The sequence below is a fragment of the Strix aluco genome, chromosome 22, assembly GCF_031877795.1.
Source record: "Strix aluco isolate bStrAlu1 chromosome 22, bStrAlu1.hap1, whole genome shotgun sequence".
Lineage (NCBI taxonomy): Eukaryota > Metazoa > Chordata > Aves > Strigiformes > Strigidae > Strix > Strix aluco.
This window is the reverse complement of record NC_133952.1, coordinates 3,259,529-3,274,036: the sequence shown is the minus strand read 5'-3', so window position 1 is coordinate 3,274,036 and position 14,508 is coordinate 3,259,529. Positions and strand designations below refer to the sequence as shown.

The following is a 14,508-nucleotide window of genomic DNA, read 5'->3' as shown; positions in this document are numbered from 1 at the left end:
ATCATTTCGCATTAAAAACTGAACAAAAAGACCAAACTAAGTCCAGCTTGGGTGGTTTCTAATGTCAAATGTTAAGGCAAAGCCGCTTGCCGAGAGATGGCTGCCTGCTGTAAAGCTTTAGAGCTGAAGAGCAGCTGAGGAGATAAAGCGCAGGATTCAAGAGGGGTTTGTTCCCTCACAAGCACTGGCTGGGCACCTTCCCTCCGTCGCTCCATTTCCCTCTGGGCACCTTCCCTCCGTCGCTCCGTTTCTCTCCGGGCAAAAGGAAAACCTCCGAGACAGGGTGCGGTGTCCCAGGGCCGGGAGAACGGAGGCGCCGAGCCCCGGGACGGCTCTCCCGGGCCAAACGCCGCCCCGGCCCGGGCCCAGCCCCGGAGCCCCGCGCAGGGCTCTGAACCGCTGCCGCCGGCCTCCCCCCGCGGGCCGGCCCGCTGCCAGGCGAGCCCCGGGCCCTGAGGCCCCGCCACCGGGGCCCCGGCTGCCGCCTCAGCAAGGCCGCGGGCCTTGGCGGGGCCCACCCAGCGCGGCGGCGGCGGCGGCGGCGGAAGCGGGCGGTGCTGGGCGGGCCGCCGGCGGGAAGCGGGCTGAGGGAAGGCGGCTGAGGGAAGCGGCGCCGCGCAGAAGCGCGGGAAGGCCGCTGGTGTCCGCCCCGCGGCCCCGCCGAGCGGAGCCGGACCTCGACCCCCGCCGCAGGGGCGTAGGCAGCAAAGATGGTCTCTCCCCCAGCCCGGTACCTAGTGTTGTTTCAGTACTTGGGCAGTAGATATAGGTAGGTGCCTCAGCCGCCCCGTCAGCCATGTGCGGTGGAAGGAAACCGGCCCTGAGGGGGGTTTGCCATGGGTGGGGATGGGAGAGCTACAGGGAGGCGGCTGAGGGAAGGGATGGGCGAGTGCGGTGGTTTTGGTGAGGGAAAAACCCCTTGAGGAGTAGGTGAGAGCTGGGCTCTGCTTTCTTGTGTAGAAGCGATAGGAAGGGGATGGTTTGGGCAGGAGATGCATAAAACGGGCAAAGAGAAAGCAAAGGAGAGCGAAGGCGGCAAGTTTGTGATCTGAGGCTGGAGGGGAACAAGTTGCTGTGTTCCCTTCAGCAGTGGTGTGGGCAGTTCTCAGTGGTTCAGGTACCTGCGCTGCTGGAGGGATGAAGGCAAAGTGATCTGTGGGCCGTGAGTCCTACAGGACGATAGCTGAAGTTGGGTTTCCCCAGGCCTTAAACATCCCACATGTGTAGTAGCTGTGCTTGTTTACATTAAAAAGAAAGCGTGTGGGAGAATCTGTGCGGCTCCAGCTCATGGAATTGTGCCTATCTTCATGAGGCTTTTACAGACTACTACCATCATATGCCAAAGCGCACAATTCTTTTGCAGTGCACGGGCTGTATCACTGTGGGTACTGACCTAAATTACTCTGAGTAGTTAAAGGTAGGTTGGGTTTAGCCTTGGGATATATCTCTAGGAATTTCATCAGCTTTTGTGAATGGCTGTGACTTCTGTAGTAGAGAAGGAAGCTCATCACAAACCGTCTTTTAGTCCCTTTATGACCTCCACAGGGCCTGGAAGAAAGGGGCCTGCAACTGGCAACCAACTCCTGGCCCTGAAATAGTTTTTTCTGCAAACTCTTTTCTAGTGTAATTTGTGTGCCTTATCTTCCCATCAGCCTCCACCTGAAGGGCTAGTCCAGAGAGTAACATTTGAAGGATGATTTTTATTTCCAGCCTCCTTTCTTGTAAATAACCACTGTATCTATTTTCCTGTCCATTCATCAAAGTGGTCCCTGCAAATTCTGTAAAAAGATTCAGGTTGCTCAATAGCAAGCAATTTGATGACTGTCCCCCATTAACCTCTGGATGTTTTGGTGGACTCTGTGTCAAGTCCTTGGGTCTTAACACACATCAATAACTACTGTATTTGTTTTGCTCTGCAGTGGGGTTATGAAGACTTCGAATGACCAGTCAGTGGTTGGAGTCCAGAATTATTTGGAGGTAGGTCCTTGCTAATCATGTTATCATTAAAACAAAACTTCTAGGGTCACATTGTTGAGCTACAGATATTATCAAGGATAAATAATATTTTTAGATTGACACTCAATAAAAGATGCTTGCACAAACACTATAATATTCAAAACAATCAAAGTGCTTTAGAAATTATATCAGTATACAGGTGGAAGAAATAGGTCAGGGTGAGGTCAGATACGTTGAGATCCTGATCCTGAAAAAGATGTGAACCCTCTAATGAGACTTGAAATTGGGGCACCTGAGTCCAGAACTATGATTCTGAGAGCCCCTGCTCAGGTGCTGGCCCACCTGAAGGTACTTAAGCATGTGAGCTTCATTACACTTATGGCTTTGCCTCCACTCATTCTTAGAACTGCCTCTGCTCTGAGCAGGCTTAGCTGCTCTGCTTCTAGTTCATGTCTAAGTCTGTTATAGATTTAGAAACTAGATGCTGCGCTCTCTGGGGAGAGGATGCCTCTGATAGACATTTTTGGAACAAAGCACAGCAGGATATCCATTGTTCCAAAGGAAAAAAAAATGCTTCGTTTCCATTCTTCTGGAGTTCTTCTAATATGCTGGGGGAAAAAAGGTATGAGCCTGTTGTCACTGTTGTTCTTGTGTTGCCCCCAGGGATTTCCCAGAACATAAGGATGGCTTTCAGGACCCAAGTGTTGTTTGGGCTTGGAGTGAGTGTGCAACAGGAATGCAAAAGGCCCACTGTTACACCAGTGAGTAGAAAGTGGGTCACTTGCACAGGGGAAATGCTCAGCACACCTGGATGTTTGTGTAACCCAATTGTGGTTTAATTACAAGCTGCTGTTGAGCTGAATATTTGAGCAATGCTGGTGAATCCCGTGTTCCTGTGGAGGGCAGGAATGGAAAGGAAGCTGTGTCATTTTTCTCTCTTAGAAGCATCATGTAGTTCAAAATGCCTGTCTAGGAGATAAGAGATTGTTGAAGGGGTTGAAACTGCTTTAGGTCAGCTCACACCTTTATATTAATAGCCAACCTTGTTGTTACTTGCCTCTCGTTTTCGGGCTGTCTAACCTGAGATCACAAACCGTAGCAGTTTGAAGGCGGTGCGCCCACCATGCTTGTTTGTGATAGCCTGTGCTCTGCCTGAATTAGCTATGTTAGCCAAACTGCATCTTGGAAGGACAAGAGCTGGTCCAGGAGCTGTCCCACCCAGCCACGCTGTGACCATGGCCAAGACATTTCCATGCTGTGTCTTGGTTTACTGAATGAGGGTGATTAGTTCCTGCGTGCTCTTGCGAAGCAGTCTGCAGAAGGAAAGCATGATGAATTATGGTTTGAATAAGAGTTCTCAGAGTGTATTTGTATGGCTTCTTGCCTGACACCATTGTGGAGAAAGTGTATAAATATTGTGCAGATCTTGAAAGAAGAGCCCCAAAGGACTTTCTATCTCATTTATCTAATCCTCTGAACCATCCATGTCTCAGCCCCAGGCGCCGGACTTTGGGTGAGCCCAGCAGTTGTTTTGCATTATCCAAGTAACTTTGTTTTAACAGGCGAATGGGTAGGATGGGTGATTAAAGGAGAAAAGACGAAGAAAAAAAGAAAAAGATAAACTTATTTGGTGTTGTCTTTTCACAGTATCAGCAGTTTGCAGGCCAGTTCTGGGATATGTGCTTTGCTTTCATGTGGTGGTATTGATGCTGGGCACTGCTGAGCAGGGCTGTGTCTATTAGAACCACATGGGAAGTCTTAAAGCAGCTTTAATAGAAAACTTCTGGGGCCTGTAGGAATTTATCTTCCTTCCTCCATTTCTGTGCAGCCTTGAACTTCACAACTTTCCAAAGCCAGGAAGGCAACTGAAGGGAAGGGTAAAATTAAATCTGTAATGAGATCCTTATTGTATGCTAAATATGTTCAGACATTTGTTTGCCGTTACAGGCAAGCGAATGACCTGTGAGGTGTAGACTTTGTGTTTCAACAACTGTGTAATTAAAAGTGTAATGGACTGGTTTGTGAGTGTGTACTGCAGCCTGCTGTGTGATAAGGTGAAAGTGCTGGTTTGGGACTGAGCAGAAGGCCTGTCTGAAACCCCTTGTCACTGTAAAGCACGGTATCACCCAGGACATGGAAGCTTTTGTAGTCCTCAGTACTGCTATGTAACAGAGCCCTGGGACCGTCTGGAGGAAATGGAGACTTGTTTTAGTTGGGGGACAGATGTAGATATTTGAAGGAGCTTTTAGTATATCTTTGAGGGTGGTGGGCTTTGCAGACAACACTTTCTTCCTTGGAGACAACTTATTTGTCTTGAAGCAGTTGGAAGCCCAGCTGGCCAGTGATGGGTCCAGAACAAAATTCCAGACCTGGGTTGCCCAGATGGGGAAGTTTGAGTCCTGTGACTTGGCTTCCCTCCAGTTCCTTGTGAAAACTTAACAGATGCAGGACTTCATCCTCTCGTCTGCATTCTTACGAATGTCCCTCCTGCGGAGGAAGATCTCCTGTGTAGCACCTTTTGCTAAAGTGAGTGGCTGTTGCTTGTGCTAACAGGCTCCCTGTGCAAGGTCTGCTAGGACCTACAGAATTAAGTTCTTTTTCATGTTTGGCTTGAACCAAGTCCTGAGTGTGCTGTTTCCCATTGTGCTGGTGAATGCTGCCCAAAACTAATCTTCTCCACACGAAACTCTGTTTTGGCCAGCAGCCTTGTGCTAAGGCCAGATATTACTCCTCATGAAAGGAAAAGGGGGAGTAGAAGAGTAGAGAAAGAGAACATACACAAACTCCTTACTATGCAAGGCAGCTTTGGTACAACCTCCTGCTCTTGTCCACACCACACTCCCCCCCCCCCCCCCCCCCCCCCAAAAAAAGGAAGAAAGGCAAATGGACCAAGAGAACTGTCATCTTCAATCCCTGTTTGGATAATAATTTCAGCAGCACAGGAGACTGCTTTGGAAACCCTTTCCTCTAGCAGAAGCCACTTTCTCAGCTTTTTCTTCCAGGCTTTCACTTCGACTTTTATCTATTCCACTAAAAATGAGTAAGATTTTTAATTAGTTTCAGTTGACATAGCACCCATTGAGTCAGTGAGGCTGTGATGACTTGCAACCAGAAGCTTGCATGTTATTATTTATTAGAACGCAGCAAGTTATAAATTGTGCAGCATCCCTGGCAACACAGCACAATCCCTTGTGTCTGTTCGACTAACACCATTGTGCATGATGAAACCAGTAAGCAATCCAGCTGCTGTGAAAGAAAAATACACTTATTTTTCCAAAACTCTCCTAATGCACAGTTTCTCTTGAATGCACCTATCCACACTTGATTTTGCAGGTTCCTTTTGTGGTTCCTAGATGGTCTGTAGAGGTAGATGGCTGAGTATCTTGAGGATTTTTTATTTAGACTTAAAGGAGAGAAGTGGATGAACTTTTGCTTCCCCTCCATTGGTGGTATATATTAATGGGACTCTTGCCTCTCCAGCATTTGTACAGAGTGAGAACTGAGCTGTGAGTAATAATAGCAATCTGGAATGTGGATCCATATCATTCTGGCACACAACAGTGGAAATTTCTGCATAATTCAAAATATGGTAGTGAATGAAACCTCTTAGCAGGACAGACCTGCTAAATGCTAAACTTTCCCCTGCATCGCTGGTATGCAGGGTGTTAGAGGTATGAACTGACACCCTGGGGTGCTTGTTGCTGCTCCAGGAATATGGTACTCTGAAAGACTATGACTTGGGAAGTAAAGGTTAGATAAAAATGGGTGAGATCTGGCTCAATGAAAGGCCTCCAGCAGGTGCCAAGCCAAGATTTCAGTGTTTGTAATGAAGGATATTTGCATGCTCCGTGGCTTAACGAAGGGAGCGGAGACCTGTGAGCTCTGAGCACGTGGGAGGACAACCCAGCTCCTTTACTCCTGGATCTTCTCTATTGCTTTTTAGCTGGGTGCCCACAGGTAAAGTGCTTCTGCCTCAGTTTCCCCCATAGGAATCCACAGATGATACCCAACAGGGTAGGGAACTGGATTAATAGTAGTAAAGCCTTTTGGGTTCCTTAGATGAAAGACCTGCTTATTTTAGGGACTTGTTTTTTCTGAAAGGGCAGGAAAAACTGGTTTCTATCCAAGCAGTTACTAAATGTAAATAATGCGCCTTTTTTGAAATTCAGTGTGGGTGATATTAACAGATTAAAGTATACAGGCACCAGAGGAGGAAACTCTCAGCTGCCTACAGGCTCAAAGGATATCTGGATGGTGCAGATAGGAGACATTTGCATAGGTGAAGGGGTCATTCCTGAACTGCCTGTGAAGAAGTTCAGCTTTTCAGAAATTCTCTCTTTAAGGAGATTAATTTGGATGGGGTATAAATGAAATATTAGAACCGGAAGCAGCAGTTGACAGTATATTATCAGCTGCGTGCCTGTTAGGCTGGAAGAAGAATCGACAAACAAAGCTTTCAGCTTTCAAAACTGATTTGTTGTTGATGGTGGTCACATTCCTCCTTGGATGCCCAGCACATACATCCTTCAGTCATCTCTCCAGAGAGGTGTGCCTGGGAGAAAATTGTGCTGGAGAAGGGCAGCTGTGAAAATACTGTTTGTTGAATTTGTTCAGTCCTGCACCTTTGTGGATTCATTGGCTGACCTGAGCAAGGGGTGCAACCAGATTTGCCTTGGAGTCTGCAATCCTCTCTTCCTCTCCAGTCTGCCCTCCAACAGGGCTCAACTCCCGCTGGCAGAGGAGAGGAGATCCAAACAGTGTGTTCTCATTATCCAGCTTTGTTCAGATGCAGTGAGTGAAATGGGATGCAGTGTGGGATCCAAAGGAGTGCTGCATCCAAACTTCTCCAAGCCCATAACAAGAAAGGAGGATGTTTTCCATGTTCTCTCCTGTTCTCTCTCTCCCCCCTCTCAGCTGTGTTCCCACTGGCTGGATTTTGCCTGGTGGGAAAGGAGGGGAAGAAGAGGTTGGAGGAAGGGAGGAGCCTGCAAAACCCAAACCTATCTTTGCAGAAACTTTGCTCTTAAAATGCAGCTTCAGCTTTAAGACAAATTGCTGAGGCACAAGCCAAGGTCTACTGCAGAAAACGATTTAATTTCTGTCTGCTTAAGGGTGATAAATAAAGATTTTCATTGTTAATTGTAACCACATGTGAACTCCAAATAGAAGGATTAGGAAGGGGAAAGGGCTAGGGTCATTTTTGTTCTGTTTCCCAAGCTTTCCCCTGCAGCTCAGTTACATTTTTCCTTGCTTCCCTGTACATTTTGATGGTACATTTCTGAGAGCCCAGAATCCTGTCTGCTCAAATAGTAGGAGTCTGGAAGGTATTTGTGAGTCAGCAGTTCAATCTTTATTGACTCTTGGTACCAAATTAAAATCTAATAAAGACCACTGCTGGGTTGACTGTGCAGAAGTGGAGATGGGAAAGAGAAGGAAATTTCTAGTCATTCATCTGGTTTTCTGCTTTGTTGATGTTTTTCAGTCTTTCAGATATACTTCACTCATCCCCTGTAACAAATTACATTGGATTTTTTGTCTAAGGGCCTGTCCTTACAAAGAAAAAAGTTGTATTTTGCAGTGCTCCGACAACCTACTTTAAGACCTACTATGGCTTTAACGTTGCATTAGAAACCTTGGTATTCCAGTAACTTCCTGACCTACCAGTGTTTGTCCCTTACCAAAACCCTTTTTGGCTTTGCTAAACTTGTGCCAGTCTAGACAGACCCTTAAATATATAGCGTCTAATTAACCATGTTAGCATCTCTTTTGTGTGCACATCTTTATTAAAAGACACCATATTAATGACTCATTTAGCAGGGTTTTTATTTACTTACCCAGCAGGAACCTGTAGTAATTCACCCAGTTGTTTTTCCAGCCCTTTGTTAGTGGGCAGAACGGAAAGGCAGAAACAGGGTGGGGATAAAAGCCAGCTGTGTGGAGAGGAGCAGTTGGGAAAGGGGAACAACAGTCCTAGCCGCAGGTGGATTCACCAGCAAATCCATGCCAAAATCCATATGCAGAACCTAGAGGATGTCAATTGCTGTCCTTCCCCTTGTGTTAAGAATAGTAAGTTTGAGTTTGCTGCAATACGGTTTGCTAACTAATTTTTAAAGTACATCTCAGCTGCAGAGTAATTTTAGGGCCTTTTGGCTCCAAGAAGCTTGAACTCTGTGACTGTAAAACTTGAATGCTGTGATGATGTAAATAATGTTTGTCGTTTTCTGCTTTAGTCTTGCTATGGCAGAGGTCTTAGCGTGAGACACTGTCTGAATGCTAAGGCAACTCTAGCTCCTGAAGAAAACAGTCTCTCAAGAATTAGCCAAGTTCTGCATTAATGCAACTGTGGAAGCAGCGAATATAAGGGGATTCCATCTCATGGCTGTCGGTGGTGTGTGTTTGTCCTGTGGTTATCTATACCTACTGGGATAGCTCAGTGTCAGCCCCTCAACTACTGGTGTGTTTTATGAGAACTGTGTCTTGATTCTTAGATCTGTTTATATTTCTCAGGGGGACTAATAAATGCATTACATCAGTGCTATGCTACTACCCGTCTGGTCCCCTGGCTCCTCCTCTGCTCTCAACAATTAATGGAAGTGTGTTGCCCTCTGTAGCCCTGCTCCCATTGTGGATGGAAAAGAGCTGCCGCCTGCAGCAAGAAGCTGCAGGATTTTACACCGTTCTGGCCTGCACTGGAAGCAGAGGATGCAGCCTGAGCTCCTTGGCTGATGTCATACAGACATCCTTGCGTGCTGCTTCCATCCCTTTAAGGCTTGGGTTCTGCAGCTCTTTAAGAGCTGCTGAAGCAGTGGAGTCCAGTTCTTAGCAGTAAATTGCGATGTCTGGTTTAAATGGGTAATTCTCTGTCCTCTTTCCCACTCACTCAATGGTAAAAAGCAAAGGATAAGGAGATGAATTTTATTTTTACTTTGTTTTGTACATGTCGGGAAGATCACATGGCGTTTTGGATGTTCTGTTTGAGAGAGTTTCAGGACAAAAAGTGGGAAGCCACTGTCCCCCACACAGGCTCCTCCCCATCCCTTTCTTTGCAGCCCACAGTAAAACTCCCAATTATTTCTCTGTGTGAGCAATAAGGAGACCTGTGGTTAGCAAGGAGGAGGATGTTTTTTCCTAGCTAGCTCAAAGTGAGTCTGCTGTTCATGATTCCATCTTGTGTTGGCTTTCAGAAGGCAGCGCAGCACCTAAACCCCATTGTTCCCATCGAGTTCCACATCTCCAGCCGAACAGATACTGGTGTCCATGCACTCTGCAACTCTGCTCACATTGACATCCAGAGGGCACCAGGGAAGCCAGCTTTTAATGAGAAACAGCTCATCTACACTCTTAATTACCACCTGAGGCCTGAGCCAATCCGGTGAGTTTGGTGACAAGTCAAAATTTTTTATTTTACCCATGTTGGAGATTGGAGACAATGCAGCAATGATCTCCCATCTTCACCCACAAGATAGATTTTCCCTTGTTAGATGTGTTGGCAAACCACTCCCTTGCATGTGTGTTTCTGCTACTACCTGCCACGTTAAAGATCAGTCTTGTTGCACCATTATTGTTCTCAGGAGATCTGTGCTGGTACCCCTAAAACAAGAGGAGTTGTGAGAGATTGGGGTCACCATGTAAGTACTGAATCCACTGGGATGACTCTAGTTTCACACGTGAGCCAGAGCATTAGAATGTTAATTTTCACTGCTGCTTTATTCCCCAAATTCCCTATCTTTATTTCTTTATTGAATTAGCAAGAACTTGGCTGCAGTATTGTCTCTCACCTATAACTATGCAAAAAGATGAAGAACAAGCAAACAAAATTGCTGTTAGTGTTAGCATAGTCGACTCCTCCCTTCCCATATGATCAGCCTCCTCTCTTCCCTGCCAGACCAAGGCTACCACTTGACATGGTTTAGAGAAGTTACATCAAAAGCCTCAGTTTAATATTTTTGTAGCAAGACTTGATACTTAATGGGATAGATCAAGTCCTTTCCATACTCTACCTGACTGCTAATGATTAGGGAGAGTTGCATATGAATGTAGCGAGGAACTTGATACAGCAGTCTATAGAGAGCAGAACAGCCATTTCTTCTTCCTGTTTTCTTCCTTCTTCTTGTTAGAGTTATTACTTCTTGCAGAATTTCAGAGTGGACTTATTTTGTGTGAGAGCTAGGTCTAAATGCCCACCCTCAAAGTCAGAGAAAAATTATCATTAAACCAACAGTTTCTGTTAGGAATTTGCATCAATTACATAAGTAATTACTACACCCTGTGATTTCTTCAAAAGATGGATTGAATTTCATGTCCTTTGCTTTTCTTCCCAAGCTGTTGTGCAGTTTCTCTGTCAGCTGTCAAACAGTTTCTGTGTTCTTCTCCAGCCATGGGTGCGTTTTTATGGTTAAAGTGTAAATTGAATGAAACATTGGGGTTTTTAGATTAAAAGCCAAATCTGTGCTACTTCACAGAATCAACATGCCATTTGCCAGCAGCTGCTTTGCTGCACTCTATTCTTTCTTGTGTTCCTTTGTCTTATTTGCATCAACTAAAAACTCTTCAAGGCACAGACTGTCTTTATCTATACAGCATTTGGCACAATAGGACTTGAATCTCTGTGTGGCACCCTGCTGAAGAGTGTGTCAAAGCTCTTCAGAGTGCTGTGCAAGAAGATAGGTAATTTATAGGAGGTATTTCCGTGAGCAGAAGTTTGCAAGACGCCAACTGGTAATTACTCAGAGGCCCAGGTTGCTCTCTTTCATCTTATTGCAGTCTTTCTGATATCTGGTGGCATGAACATAAAGGAGGATTATGGAGTCAAATTCCCTATGCCAGAGCAAGAGCTCAGGACAAAAAAGCACATCCCTCCCCAGCCCAGTGAAGGGGCTGTTGTAAGAGTAGCAACATTACTATGTAGTACACTCCTCCTTCCCACTTCACCCAGTCTGTTTGATTTTTTCTAATCTCTTCTTTGAGAAACAGAGCCTGACCCGAATGCTGACATAGCAAGGCCTGGGATTTGAGGACTGACATCATAGTTGGATCTGTTCTTGGTTTTGTAAGGGAGGATTCTAGTTCTCCAGGACTTGGGGAACAGTGACTCCAGTTCCAAATGTGCTCAAATAGTTTGGGGTCTCAGGAAGAGATGGATCATGGTGTTACTTTTTTGGCAGGAGGTCTTTCATGCATGTTCCACATGCTGTGTAAAGCAAAGAGTGAGTTAGTATGAGTTGGCTGAAGCTGTGGCATGCTCTGCAGAAAGTCTTGATCTGCAATTCAGTCAGCTGTTTTGACTTTTTCAAAGCCTATTGCAAACACTCAAACCTTAAGCAAAGGAAGGAATACAAGGAAAGCAGTCCCAGATGACAGAGTCTTCTCTAGCTTTGATTACACTGGTGGCCATTCAGTACCTCTGGAAACCAGCCCACCAGCAGTAGATTGCTTGGAGTAACCTTAGTGCTGTGTTGTTCAGCAGTCCCTGACACAACTTGCTCCAGACCTTCGGCTGACTGTGAATCAGAGATGGGCTGAATGGGTCAGCTTCTGGTCCAGTGGCCGTTCCCCAGACCATGTGCTTAGCCTCCAGAGTGCTGCTATATCATGTCTAGAGGGCATGTTGATTCCAGGGATCGACTTCCAACCGATGCTGACAGTCACGAGTGTGTGTGAGACAGTGGTGACTTGATGTTTGCTGCTGTAACGAAGTACCTGGTGACTGGGATCCCACTTATGTGCCTTCTGTAGGCCTGTGCCAAAGAAGTGTTGAGTGTCTGTAGCTCTCATGGCCTCAGGATTGGGTTTTGCAGTGTTCTCTTGCAGTGTTTCTGGAGTTGTATGTCAGTAATGCTTTGCATTTATTTAAATACAGCGGGACCTTTTATCTGCGGGCTCTCAGCTCGGTCACTGACTGGAGCAGAAGCTGCAGCAGCTCACTTGGAGCCAGCTGCATTCTTTTATCTCCAAACAAGCTCCAGGGGAGCCATCAGAGGGTGAAGGGGAAGAGGAAGTAAAATCCTTGGAATCCAAGCACAGGAAAAGAGGGCAGGAAGGCACTGAGAGCGTCTTATTACTAGAGGCACATAGTTCCTGTTAGTGGCTGGTTATTATGTTAACTGACTTCTTTCCCTGGATGTTTACAGTTCCTTTGACAGCCCTCAGACAGTTTTGGGAACAGCACAAGGCCACCCCGCTTTTCCCCTTTGATCCTAACGGTCTTCTTACTGCCCACATTAGCTTAGCTGTTACTGTCCCTCCATGAGACCCTCTTGCATGGCCTTGGGGTGGGTGAGCTCAGCCTAAGGGCAGTGTGAGATGACTGTTAAGCTGCTTGGGCTTGATGCAGAGCGTGGCTGCCATTAGACATGCATGACTGTCAGTCCCCAGAAATCTGCAAGGGAAATTTCTCTTCCCCCCACACCTTATTTGCAAAAATGTGTTTTAGCAGTTTGCAGAGTTGGTTGAGTCTTTCTCTGAAAGCAAAGGTTTCACAGTGGGTACTGGAAGGAAAAGCAAATACTGATTTCACTGCTTTTACTACACAGCCCACGGACAGCCATCCGGTAACAAGTCAGATCATGCATCCCAAACCTGAGACTGTGGGTTAGCCCAATAATATTGGTTTGACAGTTCTACCCTTCCAAATCCAGTTCCTCCATTGGCCTGTTAAAGTAGCAGCTAGATTTGCTGCAGTGAGAGGCCAGAACACAAAGCACATCTCTCAAGCTAAGTTGTGTGCTTAACATCTGTGAATTACTGTCCCTTGATAGTTTTCACCTTCTTTGGCATATGTGTAAAGAGTCTAATGCAGCTGCTGTGGGATGGGGCTGGAGATGATTTCAGACTGCTGTGTCAATTTAAAAAAAGATTCTGAAATAGAATTTGACTTATGTGGAGTTTTGGTGGTTATTTTTGCTTGGACTGAAAACTAGGTCAGAACCTATGCACCCTGGAAATCAAATCCTTTCTGGATATTCTAGCAGTAACAGGGAACATGAAATAGGTCATAGTTTTGATGTCCTTCCTTAAAAGGCTAAAGCAGCTGTTTGGGAGTCAAAACTAGCTGATTTTGCAGCCAGAGGGTACCACTGCAATAATCAGTCTGTTCTATGTGTCACCAGCCACTGAATCTCAGTCTCTCCCCCCTGAGTTTAGGCTTGTAACCTGTGAGTTGTGTTGTCTAGCTGTAATGGAGTAAGTTGTCCTAGAGAGCTGAAACTACTGTTGTGACCCTGCCACTTCCAATACTAGTAGCCATACAGACACACAGTTAGAGCTGGCTTTGTGATGCCTTGACTGATCAGTCCAAGAGCAAACAGGATTGCTGTTGAAGAAAGTTTTAAATTAGTGTCTCCCAAAGGAGGCAGCAGCAGGATCTCACAGACGGGAAAAGCTTTTTGTCTCGCGCTAAGATCTGATGGGTACGTATCAGGAGGTGTGATATCTTCTGGTAGAATGTAATACAGTCCTGATCTGTTAGAGTTTGTCAGGATGCAGTCAGCTCGCCTCCTCCTTCCTCCTTTGGACTGAACCTTTTAAAAATGGTTCAGCTGCTTTCCATTAAGGAGCTTGGTGACAGGCATGAGTCTGAGCGTATTCAGCAACCATCCCTCCCTCTGTAAATATTACTTTGCCAAGAAGAAATCTCTCCTGATGCTGAAGAAAGTCAGCACTTTCATGTGGTTGCAAGCAGGGGGTGATGGAGAGAGGGATCTTTGTGAGAACACATTATTGTCGATAGAGCTTGGAAGGGAAACAAGATTCCAAGCTGGCTGTCTGTATTATCAGCAATAATAACCTTCTTTGTATCATGATGTGTCTCTTCTATCAACCGATCTGTCTTCTAGATTTGCAAAGCATATTTGAAAGGATCTTGTCCGCAAAGATCAGAGTGTATTTCATAGATGGGGTGACTTTAGGAGGACTTTGCTGTGGTAATACAGTAGACTCACACCTTCTATTACTGTTTTCAGTTTTGTAAGCACACAGTAAAAGGTGTCTGAGTGACAAGACAGAGGTGGGATTCCTCCCACCTCCTGCAAATTGGCATTTAGTTTCTGTTGTCAGTGGAGAGAGAAGGATGTGCTTCTGGAGGATGTCTTGGTATCTAATACACTGCCATTTCTAGGTAGATGTCTTCAGGCTTTTTTACCTTCAACCTCCTCTGACATTCAGACTCTGTTGAAAAGGTAAAGAATGCCATGAGTCTTTTTTTACCAGCAGTCTTTCAAAAAATGGGATCTTAACCAGGCCTGAAGTGCAGCTGCTGGAGTAAATGCTGGAAAGATATTCCCAGCTAGAAAGAGCCTGTGGTAGCAATTGCATCTGCTGGGAGAGGCAGGAAAGGATGCCTGCACTGAAGAATCATGTGAGCATAAATAGGCTTTTCTGAAAGAATCACTCTATCAGAGAGAGTAAAAGAGTAGTTATTTAATAAAAATCACTAAGTGTTAACAAGAGAAGCTCAAGATAGATGAAATGCTTGTGGAGGCATGTAGACAGGGGAAGATAAATGTAATAATTATATTATTGTGTTTAGGAGAGGCCGGAGGTCCTAGGTTCAAA

General features: G+C 45.7%; 1 protein-coding gene across 5 annotated transcripts in view; it reads left to right on the top strand.

Annotated features, from left to right (window-relative positions):
* Nucleotides 1-576: 576 nt before the first annotated feature.
* The window catches only part of PUSL1 (pseudouridine synthase like 1), a 28,029-nt gene continuing 14,097 nt past the window's right edge, over nucleotides 577-14,508 (top strand). The window contains exons 1-4 of one of the 5 annotated variants that reach the window (XM_074848105.1): nucleotides 577-769; nucleotides 1,920-1,977; nucleotides 2,620-2,717; nucleotides 9,144-9,328. In XM_074848105.1, the coding sequence (XP_074704206.1) occupies nucleotides 2,640-2,717; nucleotides 9,144-9,328 (263 nt within the window). In that variant the 5' untranslated portion in view covers nucleotides 577-769; nucleotides 1,920-1,977; nucleotides 2,620-2,639. Of the gene's footprint in view, nucleotides 770-1,919; nucleotides 1,978-2,619; nucleotides 2,718-9,140; nucleotides 9,329-14,508 lie in introns of all 5 variants that reach the window. The other 4 variants (XM_074848104.1, XM_074848106.1, XM_074848103.1 and 1 more) reach the window with 4 other exon arrangements.